We start from the raw sequence: 23,453 nt of genomic DNA, 5'->3' as shown, positions 1-23,453 counted from the left end.
ATTCATATCCTCAAAGAAAAAGAGCTTCATGTTGCTTGTGGGTTTGTATTCTCAAGGTATGATTAGCAACTGGTGACAAGAGCTCCAATCTGACTATCCAAAATTACGTCCAACTGGTACCTTTCCTTTTGGTGATTGTAGTTCTTCAAAACTAAACAGAAAATAAAGAACAACCCTATAACTAACCTTTTTTTTTAAAGAAGATGGTATAATCTCGTATCAAAGCATGAAATTTCCTCTAGGAGCCCTGGTACATAAATCTTTTTATCTTTATCTGAGGAACCAACATTAGTGAAGTGCCGGCAATGGAAATGTGAAACCTTTCTTAAAGGAAAAAAATCACTGGAATAGAACAAAACCTCAAGTTACTGCCTGTTAAGCTCAGGTACAATAATTCAGCAAGGTACTCAAAATTTTCCTGAATTTTACATCTATGTGTAGGGCGAAGTGCTTTGCAGAGATTACAGATCTTGTTATTGCATTCAACTTCAGCTAAACCAGCTAACTTTAATAAACCATCACCCTGGGATGGCACATTATCTGATGGGAAACAGACTGGCCAAGAACTGAGACATCCCATTCCTCAAGGAACATGCTGTATCAACTGTTTTCAACTATTCACTTTTGAATACATTTTTCAGCTGCTTCCCTAAATTACAGAAATAGTGTCCCAATGCTCTGCTGAGTCCTGTCACCTCTCTGAAGCACCAGGACCAAGACAACCCCAGGGTGCCAGCCACACTTCTACTTTTCTGGCAGAAATGGGAAAGATACATTTCCTGGTTTATTTCTGACCATATGATGTTTTATTTCCTTTCATAGGCCAGTCACCTTACCAGCTAATTAGACATCCCCTGCTTTGCCCTGACCCATCTGCCTCTCCTAAAAATGCAACTCTGCTTACAATTTTTGCTGTGCCAAACAAATTCACATTGCTTCTTGGCATGAGGTCATTCCAGGCAAATACTGGTACATCATCTCTCTTCCCTCCTGTCACCTGCTACTGCAGATTCATACTTAGGGTTCTGTAGACAGGCACTGATGGGGAATAATACATAACTTCTCTGAGTCATATTCTTTGTGAAAAAGGCAGACCTCTTCAGGCAGTGGAAAGCAATCCATTTCAACAAAGACCTTGTCCAAACATCCTAAATACCATTACTTTCTTAGAAAAACATATTTTAAAAAATCTATAAATGGAAGTACTTTAAATAAATTTTCCTCTGGAGAGTGATGTTTTCAATGTTCACGAGCTGCAAGCCCTAAGTCATTAACAGGCATTTTATCAGCAGTTTCATTTTGTTTTAATGAAGATGTGTATCCCATCAGGGTAACAAAATCAACAACTCACTGAGACAGTGACTATAATTTCCTATATTAACCCTACAAGGAAGAAAGTATTCAGCATCAAACAGCTCTGTTGTTTCTTTCTCTACAGGAGTAACTCTTTGGATGCATTACCAACAGGCAAGGAAAACTTTTTGACAAATGAAGTTTATTTACACCGTCAAGAAACTAAGACAGAAGTGAAGTAGCACTGTCTGGGTTAATAAGAAATGCATTTTTTGAAAAGTGCTAACAAGCTACAACCCACAGGTTTTCTAAAAGTTTAGGATGTGAATGCATTACAAAAGAGATGCCAGTAGTGCTGGCACTCATGAACAAATGTAGGGTTGGTTTTCAAAGCCATTTTCCCAGCCTTTTAACACTTGTTTTAGAAACTAACTCTCCAAAATAGCCATTGGGCCCCATTATCCTGCAGAGGGAAGTGTGGAGTGCAAACCCAAAACCTCCTGACTCCATCTGAAATGTAATTAATTAGAGGCCTCAAGGTACCACAGACAAAAATCCATTTATATGGAAATTCCTCCTCTAAAAACAGGCATGTAGAAACTTCCCAGTTCAGCAAATAAGTCAATGTGGAAACTCATCCTTGCCTGTCTGACCAGCTACAGACTCATCTCACATCACCCTCAAATTCCTACTGTTGAGCAGAAGAGTGTTCAGGCTCCTGAACTTCACTTAGCACTTTATTGAGATTAAAAATATTTGCAAACATCCCAAAATTACATCTAGTGAATGTGGCTTTGGCTAAAAAAGATAGTTTCTCACCCTGTTTGTTCTTCCTAAATACGTAGCAAAACTGGGCTTTAAAAATATATTACAGCATTTCATCCATAAATATTTTGGGGGAAAAAAAAACTGTCCCTAAAAGTAAAAACTGATAAGAATCATTACAAAGTCATAAGCTAACTTTTCAGAAAAAGTAACCAGAAGTTTGTATTTTGAAAACAGACCTTGTTTAGTAAGAGGATGCATACATGGGGTAGGCAAGTGTGGGGAGTCTCCTGCCTTTCTCCAAAAGAGAAGAGAAAACCTCTGGATCACAGGAAATAACACAAATTTTAGAAAATCCCAGTGGTATGAGGGAAAACACTTCAAATAAATCTGTAAGCCCTCAAAACAATGTTAAAGGATAGCAGATGTTCTTCCCCCCCACCAGCTTGTTCAGAGACTCACACCCTCCCTAGGAGAAGTCCTTTATTTGCATTGATTAAAGCGGGTATTCAGATCCAGACCCATACAAATGCAGAAACTGAGACAAATAGGTGCATAAGGAAGGACAGGCTGTGCTCATCCTCTCTGAATACACAAAGATAATGGAAAAATACAGACCTTGGAATATACTTTTTCTTCAGATTTTAATATCTTTATAATGTAAAACAGAACCCAAAAAAAAAAAAAAAGGCAAATCTTAAATTTAGGCTGAAAACTACTTTGGGAATTCATTTTTTCTTTTGCTGCTTTGTGATATGTGGCTGACAAACCAATGCCTTGGCTGAAATGCTGCCAAAATAAAATGTAATCATCACTGTAACTCCTGCCATTATACGTCAATTCCGAAATTAAATCAGCAATTCAGATTCATCTTATGGTAAATCGTTCTTAAGTAGGAGACTTTTCCCCAGCCATCTCCACCAGGAAGGATTTCTGTTAAATAAAAATGACAACACCAATATAGGCCCAGATGTGGCCATGAGAAAAAAAAGTTATGTGGGTATCAAAATCCAAATACAAAACGCCAGAGCTTTATCTCAAACTTGTAAGCATCTAAAATGCCAGACACTAAATTAAGAATTGATAATTTTATTCATAGCCTCATTAGGTAAAAGCAATCAATAAGGTTGGGAGCAAGGATCAAAGAAAGCCCAGCCCAAAAAAAAAATCAGCTGTGATTAGCACTTCTTTACCTCCTCCACAAGCAATACAGCTTTATCAGGAGTGATGAACATCCCATGATGGTCCTGGAGGAAGAGCTCTCCTAAGTTTAGGAGCTATGGATCTGAATCTTCTTAACCAAAGCTGGGTGTAGAACAAGTTTCTTGTGTCTTGGACAAGTACTGCCAATCATGTAGGAAAACCAGCATGGAGATCCTATCCCCACCAGTACCTGGAAGGACAAGAGCAGCTCCTGTGACTTGGGCAGTAGGGTACTGAGCTCATGTGTCAGTGTCAGGACTGGGGAGCTCTGAAAGAAGCTTTGCATGTAAGCACCAAAATCCCAAAATGTAAATTGTCACACAACAGTTGGTCAAAGCGAGTCCAACTGTATGAAATCAATTCAGAATTACAGGAGGTGTTTTCTTAATACCCTGAAGTGACCTGCTTCTGCAACTTCTCCCCTGCATTATTATTAGTTCATAACCATGATCAGAGCAACTAAACAGGTGGCAGTCTGAACCCTAACTGAATTAGCAGACAAAAAGTAACCTGCAAACTACTTTTTTCTCATAACTTCAAATCACAGGGTTTTTTTGTTGTGAGGATCTAGCACCTAAGTATTGCACAAACCATAGTCTAAGAGGCTGAACAATTCATAGCAGTAAAAAATTAACAGCAAAACACTTCACTAGCAGAAACAATTCTATACCTTCAGTTTCATTTTCATTAAAACCAAAAACTTCTGAAAGCCAAGAAATGCACTGTGCTAAGACACTGGGATTTTCCAGTGTGCAACTGAACTCACAGTGCTACAGACTTGAGTAATTCTGTGCTGGTAACCCAGGAGCACAGTAACTCTCCCTTGCTGGTGAGCAAAGAGCATCTACCCAAACAGCCTGGAAAAGCCAGGGCCTCCTGCTAGCATTAGCATTTTTAGAACAAAAACATATTAGCACACTAGGAAATACCAATTAGAATAAAGTGAAATATTGGAGCTGAAAAGAGCAAACAGCACTGCGTGTCAAGTCTATAATTTATATTTATAAACTACAGTTAAATACCACCTTCTCCTGCTAAATCTCCAACCAATCCAACCAACTCCCCATTCAACAACTTCCATCCATGACTTTATGAATACAACTTGAAATGTAGCATGTTGACTGGAATTCATTACTATATATTTAATAGTGTATTATGTAATAAAAAATACGAATACGTATTTCCATAACATTAAGAAGCAATAACACTTTGCCAATGCCTTTCATTTACTTTTCAGAAGAAGGTCTAGGAAACAGTTTTTCACTCATGAGAATGAGGAAAATCAAGCAAATATGTTCTCAATTTAAATTTAGGCTGACTGTTGGAATCCTTAAACACAGAAATGTCCTACCAATTCCATACAATTACATATACATAAATAAATAAATATATATGTATGTATGAATAAATCAACTACATTATGTAATCCTTCCACAAAACTGTTAACTAAATATGAATTTTTAGCCTAGCACAGAAACTATGCTTAATCATTATAACAGTTTCTTGACAAAGGCATTCAGAATAATTCTGCAGCTGAAAGTTTCAACAGAGCAAAACAACAGTACTTAATTAAAAGGGGAAAAAAGGTAAAAAGAAGTAAAATAAAAGAAAACTTGAAAGCAAATGTCATCCTTCAACTAACCCAAGAAATCAAGAAATAATAAGAAACAAAAGGGGGGCTGAGCAACCACCTATCTGTATATCATCCAGGCTCAATATGAACTGGCTGTCAGACATTCAAAAACTTTTTAACAGAATGAGAATTACAAATATTTACACTCAGATCATGTCACTGTCTTTTGCTAAAAAACAGTCAGAAATTCCAGTTGTTCCACTGAAATATAAGATTATACTAGCCAAAACCACCACAGGATTATTTACAGATATGTATATCAACAATTATGCTATGCAAAGCAAAGCTAAAAAATATGTAGAGACAAAACTTAATTTTAAAAAATGCTATCAATAAACTATGAACACTAAGCAGCGTTCATAGGCAGAACACTAAGCCAGCTTTAAGTTTTGTAAAATATATCAGACAACTGAAAGGAATTGACTATTTTGTCAATTCTACAGACCACAATAAAATGCTACTGAAAAAGCTGACCACTGGTATGAGATTTCATGGGGGAAGGTGCAGGGAAGGAGGTTCAGAGATTGACCTGATGCAAAAAAAATCAACATTCGGACTATATAAATTACATATTTAGAAAATCACCTAAGCTTGAAATTCAACTCATCACTTGTGTCTAGATTTTTCATCTAAACTCTGGGTAAGAATATTACTTAAATATTCTTAATGTAAATGTATACAATTTTTTTATGTTGTATCACTTCAACAAGAAAAAATACATCCAAAATCCTGACTAAGTACTTGGAAAACAGGGAAAAACTTGGTCTCTCAGAGGTCAATAGCAGAACTCCCTAGCATGGTTAACTTCACTCTCTGGTAGGGTTACAATGTACGTTTAAGATACCGATACTTGACTGTGTAGATGGAAAAGCCTAAATGTCAGCTCCAAGATCTAATTGTAAATGAAAGCTCATTCCCCTGAAGGCATAATCTTTCACTTCCACACACCAACACAAAGATCACAGGCAATGAAAAAATAAACCAGAAGGCCACGCAGTTTGAAGACCAAATATTTCTTTACTTCAAAAATACATCTTTATATTCAAATTCCAAGTTGCTGAGTTGTAGCAGGAATACGCAATCATAAATTTAATTTATCTTGATCATTCGCATTCTGTGGCAATCTGAGCTCAGGAAAAACATCTGGTTTTCAGTGAAGACCTCTGTTACCTTGTCTTCTGTCTGGGTTCATTATAATGTAAAACAGTTGAGAAATAAGCCCCAGGGTCACGTAATCCATTCTCCACTGAACTGCGAATTGCCTCACGATCAAACTTTATCCAATAATGAATGAATTTGTTCATCATCCATCACAAGAACTCTTCAGAGTGTACGTGGAATTTTTAAATCTTCTTTTAAGATGAACACAGAAAAGTACAGCAGTTACAGAACTGATTTTGCTTCTTAAAATCTCGCAGAACTTAAGGTCAGTTTGATAGCTAACCACGTAAAAATAGGAACAAAAACTGAAGGAAATTAGAATATTGAAAATCCTGCTTAAAAAATTAAATTTATGTCTTGGCATACCATCGTTCTCCTTGCATGGAGAGGCTGTTTTTCATTCTTGACTTTAAAATAGGGCACATGGAAAAAATGTACTTCATCCCTTCTTGCTTGACGATGTTACAATTCAGCAGTTAAATACTGTCTATCATCATTTGCACACTTGAATCCTTTTCGACATGGCCAAACAATGATGTGAAAAACAGTAACTATCACAATCATAATTTAACCTCTGGTAAATTAATTCCCAAAGAAATTCTCAGAACTAATATATGGCCTCCATGTAATTAGGTAACAGGACTCTTCTGCACTGGCTGCATCAAAGATCATTTTTTGCTTAATTTCAGTGGCAAATGCTTCAAGCAGGAGGTACTGGTAGTCTTCTTAATATTTCCATAGCTATCTTTTGATAGGCTTTAGCCTGCAAAAACAGAAACATACATTGAGCACTCCATTTTCTATAGAAAGGAATATTTCACAACTAATTAGGTATTTGAGAGAAAAGAGAAAATCAAATATGTTTAAATAAATGGGTTAAATTTAGCCTGTGTTCGGGAAAAACAATGCATTAATAGATTAGGCACAAGTATTATAAAAAAATATTGGTGGGAAAATTTAAATTTAACTGAACAATTTGTCTTTAACAACAAGCAAGATCTTCTGGAAGAGAAGTGATGAGGAAGATACAGACTCTTTAGCCCCATGGGTACTATTAATTATAAATGTCCCTCATCCTGACAACCAGGATGCACAGGATAGAGAATGTGAGAAAACAACAGCATTTAAAAAAAATTTTGGAAACAATTAATTCATTACAGACTAATCTACCACTATGGAATTTCCTATTCAGACATTAAAAGTATTTTAAAAAACGGCACCTTTCCAAAAAACTGAAGTAGGGATTGGAAAGAACTAATTCCTACAGAACTGAAATCCACACAGTTAAAGCTCTCTTTCACACCAGCCCGTGGCATCTGGTCAGACACCTTGAGCTGGAAGGTACAACAGCACAGAACTGCAGGACTATGGAGAGCAACCCAAGTAAGCATAGTCATGTTAACATCTCCAAAAAGCATGACACAGCTGGGGCCATGATCATTCCACCATCAATTATTAACAAATCTAATGTCAAGGGACTTATACAAAAGCACTGTATGAAGTTCAATACAGAACAAACCCCAAAATTAAAACAAATTATTCCTGTACCAAGCTCAACAACTTGAAGTCAAAAGAGAACACCTCTTAAAAATCTCAAAGATTTATATAGGAATGCTTAATTAAAATAGTATTTTTGTGTGTATGTATATACACACACTGCACATTGTTCCAGAGGTTGATTACTTCCATTGTTAAAATGTACACCTTCTCTATAATTTGAATTTGTCATACTTGAGATTCCAGCTGGTGACTCACATTCTCTGTCAAGTACACAGCAAAGTCCCCTAACTGAGCTTGCTTTTCTGCAGGACAGTGACCAACCTACTCCCATCTTCTGCAGAAAGTCTGCATACACAGACCACACTGACAACCTTTGCTGCTTTCCTCAAATAAACCTCCACAAGAATCCCTACCCCACTCATTTCTCCTGTCTCCTGCAGGATGGCTCTAACCATGAAGTAGTCCTTGGAGCCCTGATGAGCCTTTAAAGCAGCAAACAAAATGACACATGCCAGAGGCCAGAGCTTGGGAGGCAGGAAGAGAAAGTCTGCCTGTCACACCAGGGCCACCAGCACTCACTGTCACTGCTCTGAACAAGGTGTCAGCCTTTTGCAGGGCCATGCACTGCTCATGTCTGTCTCCTCTTTTTTAGGGATTGCTCCTGGCTTGTAGGATTTTCTTTTCTGGCCTTCTCACCCTCTACACCTCATAGTCTCAGTGCTCACATCCCCTTAAAACCAAAGCCAGAGAATTTTCTGAGTTTGTAAGGAATGCAGACAGTAAGACAGTATTGTTTTCTCTCACGTACATGACTTAGTGGCAAGAATGACAGAATTTAGAACTTAATTCACAGTCTGGAATTTCAAACTTCTATGGCTACAGCTGCAGTGCAGTTGGGTAACAGCCTGGGTGCAACATCCACCTCACTCAGCTGTTAATGCCCTGGGTGGTCCAGCTACCCCCCAACTAAGCACTTGCCTAGACAAGATAATGGACCCACCTGAAGCGAGGTGACTGACTGAAGTCAAGCTGCCCTTGCAGTTCAGTATTTGACTAATTGGTCTAGGAGCACTCCAGGTGAGAATTTCAAACTATCCAGAAGAGTCCCACAGGCAGCTCCCACTTTGCACAGACCAATTCACACATTTTAATGAGTCATTTAACAACCTGGCCCATTCTAAAGATTGCCTAGGCTGTTTGTCTGCTCCAGAGTTGACCAAATTGTACACAGAACTATAAATTCACCATAAGCAGACTCAACTGCTTGTATAAATGTTGCCTTATGTCAAAAGCCCAATAAATTTATAGATACTTTTCCCACAAAATGCTGTTAATGAGTGTCTGAGCAGCACTTCCCCAATGTACACTGACCCTCATTTGCCAAGCAGCTGATCATCACTTTGCAACAGGAGGTTCCTGATGCAGCCCTTTGTAGCCAGCATTGCAGCATTACTAGACACTCTCTAGTGCCTTGACTGCTGACCTCTGGGTTTTTTGCTTTCCTGGATCACTACTCTGTCTTTTGAACACACCAGTATCTCGTATGTGTCCTTACAAAACTCTACCTGGCTTTGGCAAAAATCAACTGTTTTGAGCCTTGGTTTCCTGTCTTTGAACAAATCATTTAGCCATGAGTGAGGACCTGACTATCAATCAACAAACCTGAAAGGTCTAAATGGAATCTCGATGACTGCGAATATGCACTACATAAAAACAACTCTATGTCTATTGAATAGCTTTTCCTACTTGTGATCTTTTCAATGTGCCATCCATGGACAGAGAGCACAGCTCAGTTCAGCTGTTTAATCCATCATTACTAAGCAAAATAAGCTGGGAAGCAAATTAAAATGGACAGGGTTTACTATTTCCTTTCTAGGTGGAAAGCCAGCAGAGAAATAATAAAGGATGAGTTCTTATTCATCAGCCATAACCTTTTTCATTTTAATAGGATAAAAGCAAACTTCTCAGGTCAGTTACTCCCTTCATGTTTGAAAGCTGTAAATGAATGGTTTATAGATTTTCTGAAAACCATTTTTTTTTTGCTGACAGACAACTTTCTATTTAACAACAACATATCAGCTGTCATTCCTCCCACTTCATGAGGACGAAGAAGCACACGGGAAGACAGAATGCCCTAAGCCCAGACCTGACTTGTTTATTATGAACACTGCCTAGATGGGGTCTGAGAGCAGCACTAAGACAGGCAGAGGTAGAGGTGGAAGGTGATGCTCACAGAGTAAAAAAATAAAGCTGGGAAACAGCCATGTGAGAGACTGCTCACCTCTCAAAGAGTGGCACAGTGCCAGAAGGGCACAGCCCTCAAGACCTCAACGGGACAGCTGATAATGAAGTGACTGATGACAGCATAGATGGTGGAGTAGGAAACAGAGAACCTGTAAAGAAGTTCACCAGGAAATGGAGTGAGAAGTCCTACTTAGCATAAATAATCACAGCATCCTGATTCATCACTCTGTAACAGATCTGTATTATCATGGCCTAATACGTGCTGGGTAGATTTAAACTGGAGGACTTCTTACTAGTTCATCTAATTAAGCCCTACAGTAATCCTAGGGAAATATTAGCCTTTCAGTTATGGCATTTCCTTCTCCCTAAAAATCATACCCGTGAGGGAAGCATGCATGGTTGCTAAGATTACTGCAGACTGTACAGGTCACGGCTGACTCTGCCCTGTTGTCATGGATTGGACTGGGGACTGGTGTGGCCTGACCTGCTGGTTTGCTCTCACTGGAGTGCAGATCTTAGCCTGCCAACAGCTCACTCCAGTGCCTGCCCCTGTCGGATGACACTGCCACACAAACACAGAACTCAACTTATAACCAACAAAGTCAAAGCAGGTAGGAGCTGGTATCGCATTTTCCTTCACTCAAAACCACTGCATACAAACAACTTCAGGCCAGCAACTCAGAGACACACACTGATCCCATCACTCAGTCACAGGCCTCGTACACCACAGGATAGAAATCCCAGTACTGACATGGTTTCTAATGACTGTTTCTGATTACAAGACTCCAAGACTATTAAGCTGCTTTATCCAGCCCAGCAATCCAAAGGAGTATCTGTGCAAGTCCTGACTGTCTGGATTTCAAATGCTGTGAATGCTAGCATACCTGTAAAGAAGGAAAAGGAATTTAAACCTGCTCCACTGACCTGTTAGGGTTTACAATTTATTAATTGCTGAAGGAAACTAGTCACCATGAGCAACTAATCAAATAGTGACTATCACAAGGACAAATACCAGTCTTAGCTACCATCTACATGAAAACAAGCACAACCAGCCTGTCAGTGATAACTTTGGTTTCTTAGCACTCTGCACAACCAGGTTCCATTTGCCAGTTCAATCAGATTTTTAAATAGCTTTAATTTCCATGGAAATTGCTTGTAACTTTGACACAACTCCAGCCTTCAGTGCGTGACTGGAGCTGCCTCCCAAAGTCTGTATTTTACTAAGGTCAACTCAGAAGGCACTAAAAACATTATGACAAATGCAGCTTTAAATAAGTCTTCTTCAGATATAAGCTTCATGCCACTCAGAGAAATTCTTGGCTGCTAAAAGAGGCCCAGAGATTATGCCACTCTGTCCCTCCTCTGGCCAGCTCCACCCTAAGATTCTTCTTTGCATGTGCTGGCAACTCTTGCCAAATTACAATGGAGTCCCAAGTCAGAAAGGCAAATTTACTGAGACAGTAAAAGTCAATCATACATTGTAAGATGAAATGGAGGAGCTGAGTAAGTAAACTGGATTTATGAAACTAAAATCTCAAAGAAAAATCCTCAGAGCTCATGGGAAACTTCCTATTAATCCTATATATCAGCAGCTGTAACAGCCAAACCATTCTTAGGGGCAGCCCCAGTGGGGTAATACTGCTAACCCAAGGTGCCCTTACATCTAAATACACATCCTGCCCAAAAAACATGGCTAAGTAGAACAGTGCAAATCAAATGCAGTATAGGAGCATCCTTCCAACAGCCTATCCTATTCTTGGCATTTTCTTCAGCAGACAGAACCATAAATGAGGGTCTGATGATGCATTGTACTGTCTACACCCTGAATGAAGGATTTGAACCTACACGTACCAAATGCTACTGTGATGATTCAAAGGAAGCCTTGATAAAGGCATATTATAAATCATACCATGCAGCCTTCTTTAGGATTTGCTTTTCTCTTAAAAACATCACACCCTGGATTGGCCACTCATTAAAAGAAATTACTAATGACAATTAAGCCACAAAACAGGATTCTATGACTTTTTGCTACCAGTAAATTTTTCTCCAACTACTTCTTGCAATCTTTAAAAGGCTGTATATTTTTATCCTACTTATATATCACCCTTTCATAAGCATTCTACAGAAAAAGTGTTTCTGAATACAAATTTGGATTATCTGTTTGGATGACACCACAGCAAGCAAGGTTTGTAACATTCTGATTTAAGTGAAAAGGAATTATTAACCAGACTTATTTTGCTCTGTTCCATCAGACTGCTGATACCTTGTGGCCCTGCTTTCCACCTGACTGGGCTTTTTCTCTTCCCTTATAAATCACTGTGCAATTTAGTGCAATTTATCAAAATCCTTCACCTGTATATTTGGGACGTGAATGGACACACTGGTACACCAAATGTATTTTGTACTTGTTTGAGGAGGGAGTTTGGTGCTCAACAATCACAGACAGCCTGTCTGTTCTGCCAAGGCATTGATAAATCCACTGTGCCATCCAGGCTGTGATATACCCAAAGTTTCTAGCAGGAATTCCTCCCAAGACAACCACCAACGGCTCCATAAGTCTCTGGGCTTTATGCTCACAGAAGGAAGAGCTCTCAGGAACCTCTATTTAGCTTTCTCCCAGTATGATGGAGAGTTCACTGGGCATTTAAGCAGCACCACTGATGGAAGAACCATTCTACTGCAATTAATCATGTTCTGTATCTCCTGCTGTGCCTCTAGTCCTTAACTGCAAGCTTCAGGATGCCCCTTCCAAACACCCGTTTTGCTGCTGGCTCCTTTCCCATGGTCCATAGGAGGATCGAGTACATCTGAGCATGATCAATTTCACCTGGTTTCAGTGAGTCCTCATTAGTTTTCCCTATTCTACCTCTTCCCCTCCCTTTTTTCGCCAATTCTACCATTTTAGCAGCGTTCCTGATTTCCATTTACCAGTTTTTGCTGTCCAGTGACTCTTGCATCTGTTTGAGTGAGCAAAAAAATGGAGCCTTGGCCAGCTAATCCACCTCCACAGTCTGATGGAGGAGAAAAAGGCCCAATTAATCTCCAGAACCGTCTCACTCCAGAATGTAAGCCCTCACTGTTGATTAAGGAAATTATAAGCTTGTTGTAGAGGATCTTGGTCACTCCCAGCTGCTGCCTTAGGCTGACCACCCAAGTACAGCAATATTCCATTCCTACATCACAAAGTTTTATCAATGAAGAGTATTAAGAAAAAGCCACAAAAAAAGCCACAATTTGAACAACTAAGTTGACAGAAACTGTAACACAGATAATGTTATACCAAGAGCAAAATCATTTTAGCAGCACTGTTATTTCTCCCAGGGGACTGCCTCAAGCTTCACCAAAAGAGAACTCCAGTCATCAAACCTTCCTATCCTTTAGCTATATTGTCAATACTTTCCATAAGCAGATTAGTCTTGTGCATTCTGTGCCTTCCCTGAGGAAGAACTTTCTAAGTTCACACATGTTCCATTCTATAAGTAATTTCCTTTTTTTAGTTCTTAGTAATTTCCTTGTCATTTGTGAAAAGGAAACCCCTTTTCCACCAACTACATCTAAGCTTTAAAATAATAAATTTAGACAAGTTTGCTTAGACATTTTGAAATTCTAGTGTAAAGTCAGAGGTATATTTTTATATATCTGCAAGGCAAGACGAACCCCATGGCAGATGTGTAAGCAAAAATGTATTAACTGACATATTTTAGAAACCATTTTATTCTAGGCTTGAAAGAGCTCAAAAGGTGTGACAACATGCTGGGTTTCTAAGAAGTCAATCACCATCCCTATTCCCTGCTGTTTGAATCTGCTAGGTATTATTTCAGGTCTATGATTCTGTATTTGATTTGTAAGTGTGTTCTAACAAAATCAGCATAGAATTTGGGATGAAAATCCGCTGCACATTTAAGCAACAAGAGCAGAGAAATTCAGCAGACATTGTTCTCTACCTGAAAAGTTGTTAATGCATGAATAGCCACAATTTCAGTTTATTTGAGAAACATGGGGATGACTGTCATGTATTAAAGATTAGAATCTGACCTTACATGCCCTCTCCCACCATCAGTTATATGCTAAGAATTTTATTTTTCTTTGAAAATATAAGAGAATGATATTTTTTCTACCTTGAAAATGAGAAGAAAGCCAGGGGGTGAGGGAAAATTCTTTTTCATTCTACAGAGATTTGTGACATTTTTAAAAAACACATTCTCTGAGGAGAACTATTACCTCACAGACAATGGCAGAGAAGGATATTGAGTTTTCCCCAGAGTCACACATATTTGTCAATCTTTATTCCTCTGCATATTTAACTTAATTGCCACAAATGGTGATTATAACCCACCCTTTTGTTATTAAGAACATAGTTAAAGGAGGAACAGATGGCAACACAACAGACTTTCTTGCCTTTTTATTTTCAGAATGCTATCCCATACATGTCTGAATTCTTCGCTCAATAGTCCAGCAGGCTACAGACTCTTGCTTATTACAGATTTCAGATACTGTGAGCCTTCCAGCTTAGTTTCCCAGCTGTTTTATTTCAGCTTTGACCAAAGCCATACATCCATTCAAACCTTCTCAATGTTGATCAAACTTCCCAGAGAGAAGCTACCATACGGATTATAGGGATTCCTTTTCAGATAGACCTGGACTCAAGATACCATGGGCCTTGCCCAAACCTAGCAAAAACATGGCATTCAATTAGAAGTCAACATGTCATAGTCAATGCCCTTTTTCATTTTCAAAACAAAATTACAATTTTAAGACTGTCACTGTTCTTCCAGAATCCTGTTCAGTATGCTAAGAACACTGGATTAACAATGTTAATGCTCTCCTCCTCCCCTTTTTTCTTCCTTCTAAAATACTGGGAAGGAAAAAAACCCATTTCAGCATGTGCCTAGCAATCATGATAAAAAAAGCTACTAATATTCAAATGTTCCATAGGTACAGTCTATCTTATTGTGAATTGATTCTACTATCTGTTATCAGTATCAAGAATATTTTTCACTATATATCTTTAAGCAGCAGTCAAGAGTGGGGCTGCATTATGCCATATACTGTGTACAGCATCCTGCCCTACAGAGCCTGGCAGACAAACTCTAGCAGAGAAAGAACCTAGCAGACAGGGAAATCTTACTCGATCAGCAATAATGGAATTCTGTATGTGCAACTGCTTTTCCTTACGGATTTGCATATCTGACTCCCACCACCTCACCAACTTGCATTTTCCACTGACAGTAGAATGTTATGGTAAATGCACTGAAAAAATCCATTTCCTCTTGTGTGCAAATTGCTCCACTTCCTGATGAAAACAACCCAGGTACTGACAATACAAAGTTTTGTTTCAAACAGCTTTGGGTAAGACCTTTTGACAGTTTCCAGGCTCAGCTACCAAAGGCTTAACTGACAATTTTAGAGGACCTACATTAGCTGCAAGGTCTCATGAGGCTTGACACTGACCTTCCTCCTCTTAGCATGCCAGGACCTGGATCAAATCTTCTCTATTCTGAATGATTCAGCCTAATTAAACAAAACCAAACCCACAGAAGCAGAACAGATGACCAGCATTACAAAATCAAGGGTCTGAGTTACTTACTGCTACTACCTTCTTTTACTTAATTTCTTTACTTCATTCAAAAACCCACTGCTTTCCAAACAGCAAAAAGAAGCAGCACTCTCCATTCCCTTTGATAGGAGAGCTCTCTGTTGTTCCAAGTGCAGGGCACCAAACTTACAGCATCACTTTGAGGCTGAGAGACCACAACAGGCTGTCCTGAATCGCACGTCTCCCGTATATTGATGTGCAGTGGAACGTCTCCTGCATCAAAAATACCAAGACACACATATGTTGAGACCTAGTATTTCTTAAATGTTTCTTGGAAGTAACCCTAAAGCAACTTGAAATCCAATTCCACTCAGTATACTCTTTGAATTGCTTTAGCTCCGAAAATTAGCATTTAAAATGAAAATTGGCTGCGGTATAGTTTCCTTACATCCATAATGAATAATGACAAACATATTTTGGATTTCTCATTCTCTGAACTGAAAGGACCATGCTATAGTAATTTATTAGAGAAGGAAGGGCTTTTTGCCTCAAACACAGAAAAATACAGGCTGAGATACAAATTATTTTGTTTATGTGAAATAAATTGCCCGAGTGTTAGGCAACTGTTCATCATGCAACTTACTGCTCAGCCTATCTCCTCATTGTAAGTTCTTTTCAGTGCTGTTTTAAGATTTTAATCACTATTCAAAGACTTCTTTGAATACTTAATTTCCAAATAATAGCATTTGTTATTGTCCTTATTAGGCCTTGGATCCAATTAAAAGGTGGACAACTGTTCAGTTCATTCTTTTTTCCAACAGAAATCTTCTTTATATTCTGCTTTTATAATGAGCAGGGAACTGCCAGAGAGGAAAAGAACGTTCTAAAGGACAATCAATTAGCAGCCCTGTTCCATTCTGAGACATACTTTCTGCAACACAGATTTCATTACTACAGGAAACTTGGAGATTCCTATGTTTACTGCTACATAAATAATTTTGAAGTGAACTGAAGACCAATTCTCTTTCACTGGAAGACATAGCTACATTTTACATTATGGATAGATGGAGACAGAACAGCTTACCTTAGTTCAATCCTGACACATCAGAAATCGTGTAAGTTTAATTCATACATTTTAGCAACCTGATTTAACTCAAATCAAGGCCATTGTAAATTACTGAGATTCAATGCATTCAGAAAATGAAGCAGTTTAAAAAACTGGATGAAAATTGACAAAGTCTAAGAAATGAAAAAAACAAAACCAAAGCAAGTAGGAATACAAACAAAAACAAACAAGTAGTAAACACAAAAGCAGTGGCTCCATGATTAGTGTGCTAAATCTTTGAACAGCCTTATTATTATTTAGGATAATTACAGTCCATTTCCTTCAATTTTTTTTTTGTTATTTATTTCAGTCATTAATAAATTTAGGTATAATAGTCTGTTCACGTGTTAATTTTTTAAAAAATTCAAGAAGTCCTCTGGAAGTTTTCTAACCATAAACATTCTTAATTGAATGACAGTAATTTGTAAATCTCCCTGACATTCACTTCCTACTTTTATTTTACATAGAGCCTAATCTTCTCTTTTTTCCTAAGAATGTTTTCTTAATGAAAAAATACTTCTTCAATATCAGCTTAATAATAATCTCCAATAATTACAAAATAGCAGCCTCTCTCTCTTCCTCCTCAGATTTACAAACATGTGCTGGTACTATAGGAGCATAGAGGACTTCTTATACTTCTGTAAGAACAGAAGTGCAGTCAGAATAAAAAGAAAAATGCATTATAATTTTTAAAAATTGAAATTTGATAATTTAAGCAGAAGACATCAAAACCACCTGCATAGCTGTTTGGGTGGTAAGGGTCTGAAGAAGATAAAACTTTTGCACTATTCTTCACTACCCAATGTGATGGGAACTTAACATTGTAAGTTTTTCTGATATTAACAACTACTGCTGACTGCAAAGAAAGATTAATTTCAATTGACTGTAGGAAGAAAAATCAAAGAGTTTTAAAAATCTGGCAGTCATTGCTGATGGTCAGGAATTGCAAAGGTCAGGATGGAACACACAGAAATTGTTATCTCAGTATCATGTATACCAATGGCATCGCTTTCTGGTCATGGTTACAGTCCTCAAACTTCAGGAAAAAAAATTCAGAAACAGGGAGACAGGGAGAGGAAAAATCAGCAGCACAAAGTCTCTCTGACAAACCTTGTCACATATTCCTTTAGGGAACAGTAAAAATACAAGACAATCAGAAGTATACGAAATAATGGACTTCACTTGAAAGTCTCCTGGCAACTGCTAATTGTCTTCTGCCACAAACAAAAAAAAGGTACTCAGTCATACTACTGACAGCCAACTCTGAGCAAGCAGAAGCACGACACTTTTCAATCCTGCACACTGTTATCTTGCAGAATTTGGCAGATGTTGGGTGACAAACATCTTGTTGGGTTTCCAAGAAGGACTAGGTGCTTATCTAAACAAACAGAACAGCCACAGGTGTTGGAAAATATATGCAGAATAAACTTAGAATTACTAATTTTAAATATATGCACTTTACAGATGTATATGTAAAAATACATTCTCGAGTTTTCTGGGCAGAATTCAAGAAATACTGAGATAAAACTTCCATTTGGGATGGATTACTGTAAAATCCGTAAGCAGCAATTCCTACAATGCCATATGGTATTATTATGTAATGGTCATCCCTGGAAGGAGGAGCATACTAATCAGATCAAGTACTGTAATGCAAAATTTAGCCCTTGGGGCATTATTCTTAATCTTAGTCTGGTTTTGCACTGACAGTTTGAAGTTAAACTTCACTCTGCTTTGTTTTGTACATCTCATCTATCCCCTGCTAAATCTGTACATCTCTCACATCACTCCTCATTAAATCCAATCACAATCAGTTCTGCACTCTTAGGAAATAACAAAAACCACCTAGGGGACCAATGCCACGGTACATCATTTGTGCCTGCGTATCTAAATGCACGTTTGATTCAACTGCTTGCAGAGCATTTGCATCCATCCACATAACCCAGGGCTGTAGAAGTCCCCTTGGGCTCTGATCACAACTCATTACACATTCAGGAAACTAAAAGATAGCCCAAAAGCATGTCTTTAATTATGTGTTGCCTTGCTATCTCAAGTCTATGTCAGACCTTGATGTTTCTGTGTTGATCTTTCTAAGTGAGCTTCCTGGTTCTTTTTAATGAATTAGCTATGGAAAATCATTGGGATAATTAGAGTAATACATGGAAACACATCATTAGCACATGCAATTACCCCATTTACCAACCTAATTACGCTGTGTTATATTCTTTACTTACAGCACAGGTTGAACCATGCCTTTTTAAATCAGTAATGTATATTTTAAAGATCTGTGTATATTTCAGCCTACAGGCATGACAGATAGCTTAATCATAGCTAATCATAGAATGATTTAAGTTGGAAGGGACCTTAAAAATCATTTCGTTCCAAACCTCCTTCTGTGGACAGGGACATCAACCTGTGCCAATCCCTCACAGTAAAGAATTTCTTCCTAATATCTCATCTAGATCTACCCTCCTTCAGTTTGAAGTAATTCTCCATTGCCCTATCATTGCCTGCCTCTGTAAAAAGTCTCCAGCTTTCAGACCTGCTTACATACCAGAAGGATGCTATTAAAGCCTCTGCTGAATCAATATTTAAACAAAAATAATTTAAACAAAATAAATGAGAAAACATTTATTGATATTACTAGACAGGGTTCAGGTCTGTCCTAAGACTAAACAGAATTCCTGGTTATTTGTAATAGTCAAGCACATAATGAATTTCAGGTACTATAGCACATTGATATAAAAACAATTAATGCTCTGGACTGTTTATAAATACAAAGATTTAAGATGCAATTCAAGAATTTTCATATGCAGTCAACATCACCATTACAAGACCAACAAGGAACAGAGCATACTACTTATTAGTTCCATTATATCTGAAAACAATCTGAATATCTGAATCCAAAGTCACCTATTATGCAGTTTCATCGTTCAGTTAATGCTTCATGCACACCATTAGATTCTTCTTCAAAAATAAAACCATTTCCATATTCTTACCCAAAATATCCAATCCAAGAGTTTTTGCCAGATCTTTTACGCCATCATTTCCAAAAATATGTGTCTCATGCTTACACTTGGGACATTGGAAAACACTCATATTTTGAATTAGTCCTAAAACCTGTCAAAGGAAAGGAAAGGAAAGATTGCTCAAATGAAGCACTGGTATTTCCATATTCATCTCTGATAATACAGAATAGATTATCTACTAAGAACCAACACAGAGTGGCTTTTTAAAACAGAAATCATACTCATTAATATCATTATCAGCTCTTATTAGTCATCTCAGTGGCACCATCATCTGTGCATTATTGCAATTTCTTCACATTTATGGCTCTTGAAGACTACCAGCCTTATTTGTAACAAAAAGTACTTCTTGCACAAACCTAACCTGCCAAGAACTCTCCCTGCCAGTATCTCATTTTTAAACTCTGAATACTGGAAGAATTTTCATGCTGCATTTTACAGTTTTGTCCTTTGCAGTTTCAGGAAAGAGAAAGTAAAAACATACCATTACAAGAAATTACACAATCAGACATGCTTATAAGGTATTTTTATAAGCTATCCTGTAGTGAAATGTTTTCAAAAGAACCAGATTTGTTACTCTTCTGCAGAGCAGAAACACATTTTAAAGATCAAACAATAGAAATAATTACGTGAAACTAAGTGGCAAAACCCATAGAATAAAAATCTAAACCACACATCCTGGGTACCCTTCCATTGATGCCAGGTTTTCAACGTCATCCTTATAAAATACGTCAAATAAAAATTTGCCAAGTCATTCACACAAAAAAATCTTCCTCCACAATGTGAAATAATGCCAATAATCTCATTTTATTCACATAGTAAACTCTACATTGAGGGAGAGCAAAATTTCCAGAAGTGATGAAAACAGTGTTCAAATGCTACAGGGTGGAAGTTTCTATCCACCTGCTAAGGAACACAACATCTGCTTTAAGAGATGCCATGTTACAACATTTCACTTTCAGATTTGTATATTTCCTAGGTATGTCACATACACTGTAGCTGAGTTTTAGAATACACCACTTATATTGCTATTTACTTTGTAGCCTTTTGTACTTCTACATTTTCCTGAACCTTCTAGTTTTGTGCTTGAACAAGGTGGACCCTAGTTATTAGAGAAGAAACATATCCACTACCTAGGAGGAATCAGCAGTGTTCAGTGCGACCAACAAAGACATTTAATTAAAAGTGAACATACAACTTCTGGCACTGAACTTAAAATAAAAAAGTATGTTATTTACAATATCATAATAAAAGTTTCCTTAGCTATAAGCTGAAATTTATCAAAAGATGGTCACCTGTTTTTTCTATACCACCATAAAGTATATTTTGCTACATCTTCCTTTACTTATGTAAAACTCTCAGATGGTTCAAAGCAAGGAACATTTTAAGAAATAATATGCTTAAAACAAAAATTACCTACTTCCAATTTAACACCTCAAACTGACTTTTCCCCCTTTTCTACTCTCTCTTTCTACTATCAGCAAAGCAAGTGGAACAAGATACTATTTACTGGCACATTATTACAGGTAATTTTATCATCCAGTTCTTACATTAGTAGAGCCATGAAATACTATATATCCAAGGGAATGAGGTGCAGGGACAGTAAAAAGGGACCTGTACAGCCACAGCCTTCTATGGATGACCTCTAAGCAGCATTCACACTGCTTTCCCCTAAAGTCAAGTCATGGAGTTTTTACTCTGTTGGTAAACTGAAGAACACTCAAAGGTGTATTTTTGACAAAAGAAAAATATTATTTTCACGAGGATACATGAAGGCCACTTTTGAAAGTACATGGGGAAAAAAGAAGTAATTTGAAATTTACATTTAATTCATTTTCAGCTATCTTGAGGTTTGAACTTTCTGTTCTCTTCAAAATACTCATACAACATTTATGATTCAGCAAATTTATCATCAAAGAAAAATTTATGTAGTCTACTATTGTTTTGTGAATAGTTAAGCATTATTACAGCTGTTTTGTTCATATTTTAATAACCTAGTAACTAAGAAGTCCTTCAGCCACTACAAAAGCAAATGCTGAGATACAGCTGTCTCTCCAATGCTACACCAGTTTTAGAGGCCTTATACACTCTCCTTGTTTGTTTCCATTTAACCAAACCTTACTAAAAGGAAATGACATTTCAGCATTACACAATAACTTTAATTTTTCTGTGTTGGTCATTTGTCAGCCAATAGTGAATACTTAATAATATATAATTTATTCATCTGGAATATGAAGATGCCACTTAAAAATATTAAGTATAATGTAGAATATTTCCAAATACACAACTTTACTGCTGAAGTGTATTTTTACCATGCATTTTTCTGCACATATATTTACAGAAGGGAGCTCCTTATGACCTTCAGAGCTTTTAAATCTACAAAGTAATAGGTCTGGCTAATGAAGTCAGTAATAACCCTCATTTTCCTGCTCAAATAATAGACTTGTAATAGCTTCAAAGCAGCTGTTACTGTCTACACAAACTATTTCGTAAGTGTGGGTGAATTCTATTCCAGCTCTTGTTGAGCTTGGCAAACTTGGCTCAGGAATGACATGAAAACTTGTGTGCACCACAAGAGAGGAGCTAACCTATGGCAGCAGCACGGAGCTGCATTCCATTTAGTCTAATCGCTATTTTAAATGGCAAAGAGGCATCTGGCAAGAAATAACAGGAAATGAAGAACCCTTTCATTAGGAGTTATCTGCACACAGCTTCTGAATGTTTACATACTTCTTGTGCTCAGCTAACTTTTGGTTACACAATAAATCACACTTAAATCCAAATATACAACCTTCTAAGTTAAAGAAAACAGAGTGATGAAATGAAAGCTCTCTGTATTTACATTAGGAGACAATTCCTGAGAAACCCACTGCAGTCATTCCCTGTACTTAAGGACAGATGGTGCTGAGGTCTGACTGCAGTCTGATGGGGACTGAAGTGATCAGGGTTACAGCTCCTCTGCCATCAACTTCCTGTGTCAGTCAGCCACATTGCACTGAAGTGCTTCAAGTGAACATGCACAGTACTTCTCTCTTCCTACCTTTCATCCTGTAATGAGCAATTTCTGTCTCTAATATCTGCTCCCAACATGAAGCCATAATCGTGGCTGGTTACTCTGGATGCTTCAGAAATACCAGTAAGAATATAGCCAAATAAGCCATTTTAGTACAACTCAGAAGGAAATACATAGCTGTGTTTATCTAAGCAGTTTTTTGAAACCTGCAAAATCCACAGCAATCCTTCCAATTCAAGGAAACTTACAGAAAAATTGCAGATTTAACTAAAAGCCTGTCTTTTCTTTCAGGGATATGACTGATAAGATAAACAATAATGAACTGAACTCAGCTTCAGCAGGTGCAAATAGGCAGTTTTTCTCCTAAATACTCAAAATTATTCACTTTGAGTCACCCTTAGGAATGCAAGAAAACACTGGCCAAACTCACATAATAGACAAGAATCTTGACACTTGTGACAGGAGTCAGCAACACTTTGCAAATTCCTTCTTCACTGCAAGTGTAGGTGTGCTCCACTGCACAAGGGATGCCACTCCTCTTTTAGCAACTATGTCCTAAGACTGAAAATATCAATTTTGTCCTGTAAACCTGGTTTTAAAGCTGCCTCTCCTTGCCAGATTTTCATTAGTTCCTTTGGTCATTCTACTTCAATTTCAATAAAGGACAAGCAACATTAACAACTGTGACTTCACTGTGATAATGCTACAGGTGTCACCTGAGCTTTTGATAACTAATAACAGTGGGTGTGAGGGCAAGGTGGAATATACAGGACTGTAAGTACATGGGAGAGACCACAGTCCATTAAATACAGGAAAGCACACTCAGAGTTCAGCAACCTACAGCCTCTCTGCTTCTTTGAAAAGTCAGCTCTTTGCAAGCACTTTCTGAAAGATGAAAGATTTCAGAGATTAGAAATTTGAAGATCAGTTAATTATGTAATTAGGATATGTCATTTTAGCACAGACCTGCAGATTCC

At 37.6% G+C, this 23,453-nt stretch overlaps 1 protein-coding gene across 4 annotated transcripts in view; it reads right to left on the bottom strand.

Moving 5' to 3' along the window:
- Positions 1-2,528: 2,528 nt before the first annotated feature.
- The window catches only part of NUBPL (NUBP iron-sulfur cluster assembly factor, mitochondrial), an 81,057-nt gene continuing 60,132 nt past the window's right edge, over positions 2,529-23,453 (bottom strand). For all 4 annotated transcript variants that reach the window (XM_030240347.2, XM_050975182.1, XM_050975183.1 and 1 more), the window contains 3 exons: positions 19,437-19,557; positions 15,526-15,608; positions 2,529-6,818 (listed from right to left, as the gene is read on the bottom strand). In XM_030240347.2, coding sequence (XP_030096207.2) covers positions 6,756-6,818; positions 15,526-15,608; positions 19,437-19,557 — 267 coding nt within the window. In that variant the 3' untranslated portion in view covers positions 2,529-6,755. The remainder of the gene's footprint in view (positions 6,819-15,525; positions 15,609-19,436; positions 19,558-23,453) is intronic.

This window comes from Serinus canaria, chromosome 5 (assembly GCF_022539315.1).
Source record: "Serinus canaria isolate serCan28SL12 chromosome 5, serCan2020, whole genome shotgun sequence".
In the NCBI taxonomy this organism is placed as follows: domain Eukaryota; kingdom Metazoa; phylum Chordata; class Aves; order Passeriformes; family Fringillidae; genus Serinus; species Serinus canaria.
This window is presented reverse-complemented; position numbering and strand designations above follow the sequence as displayed.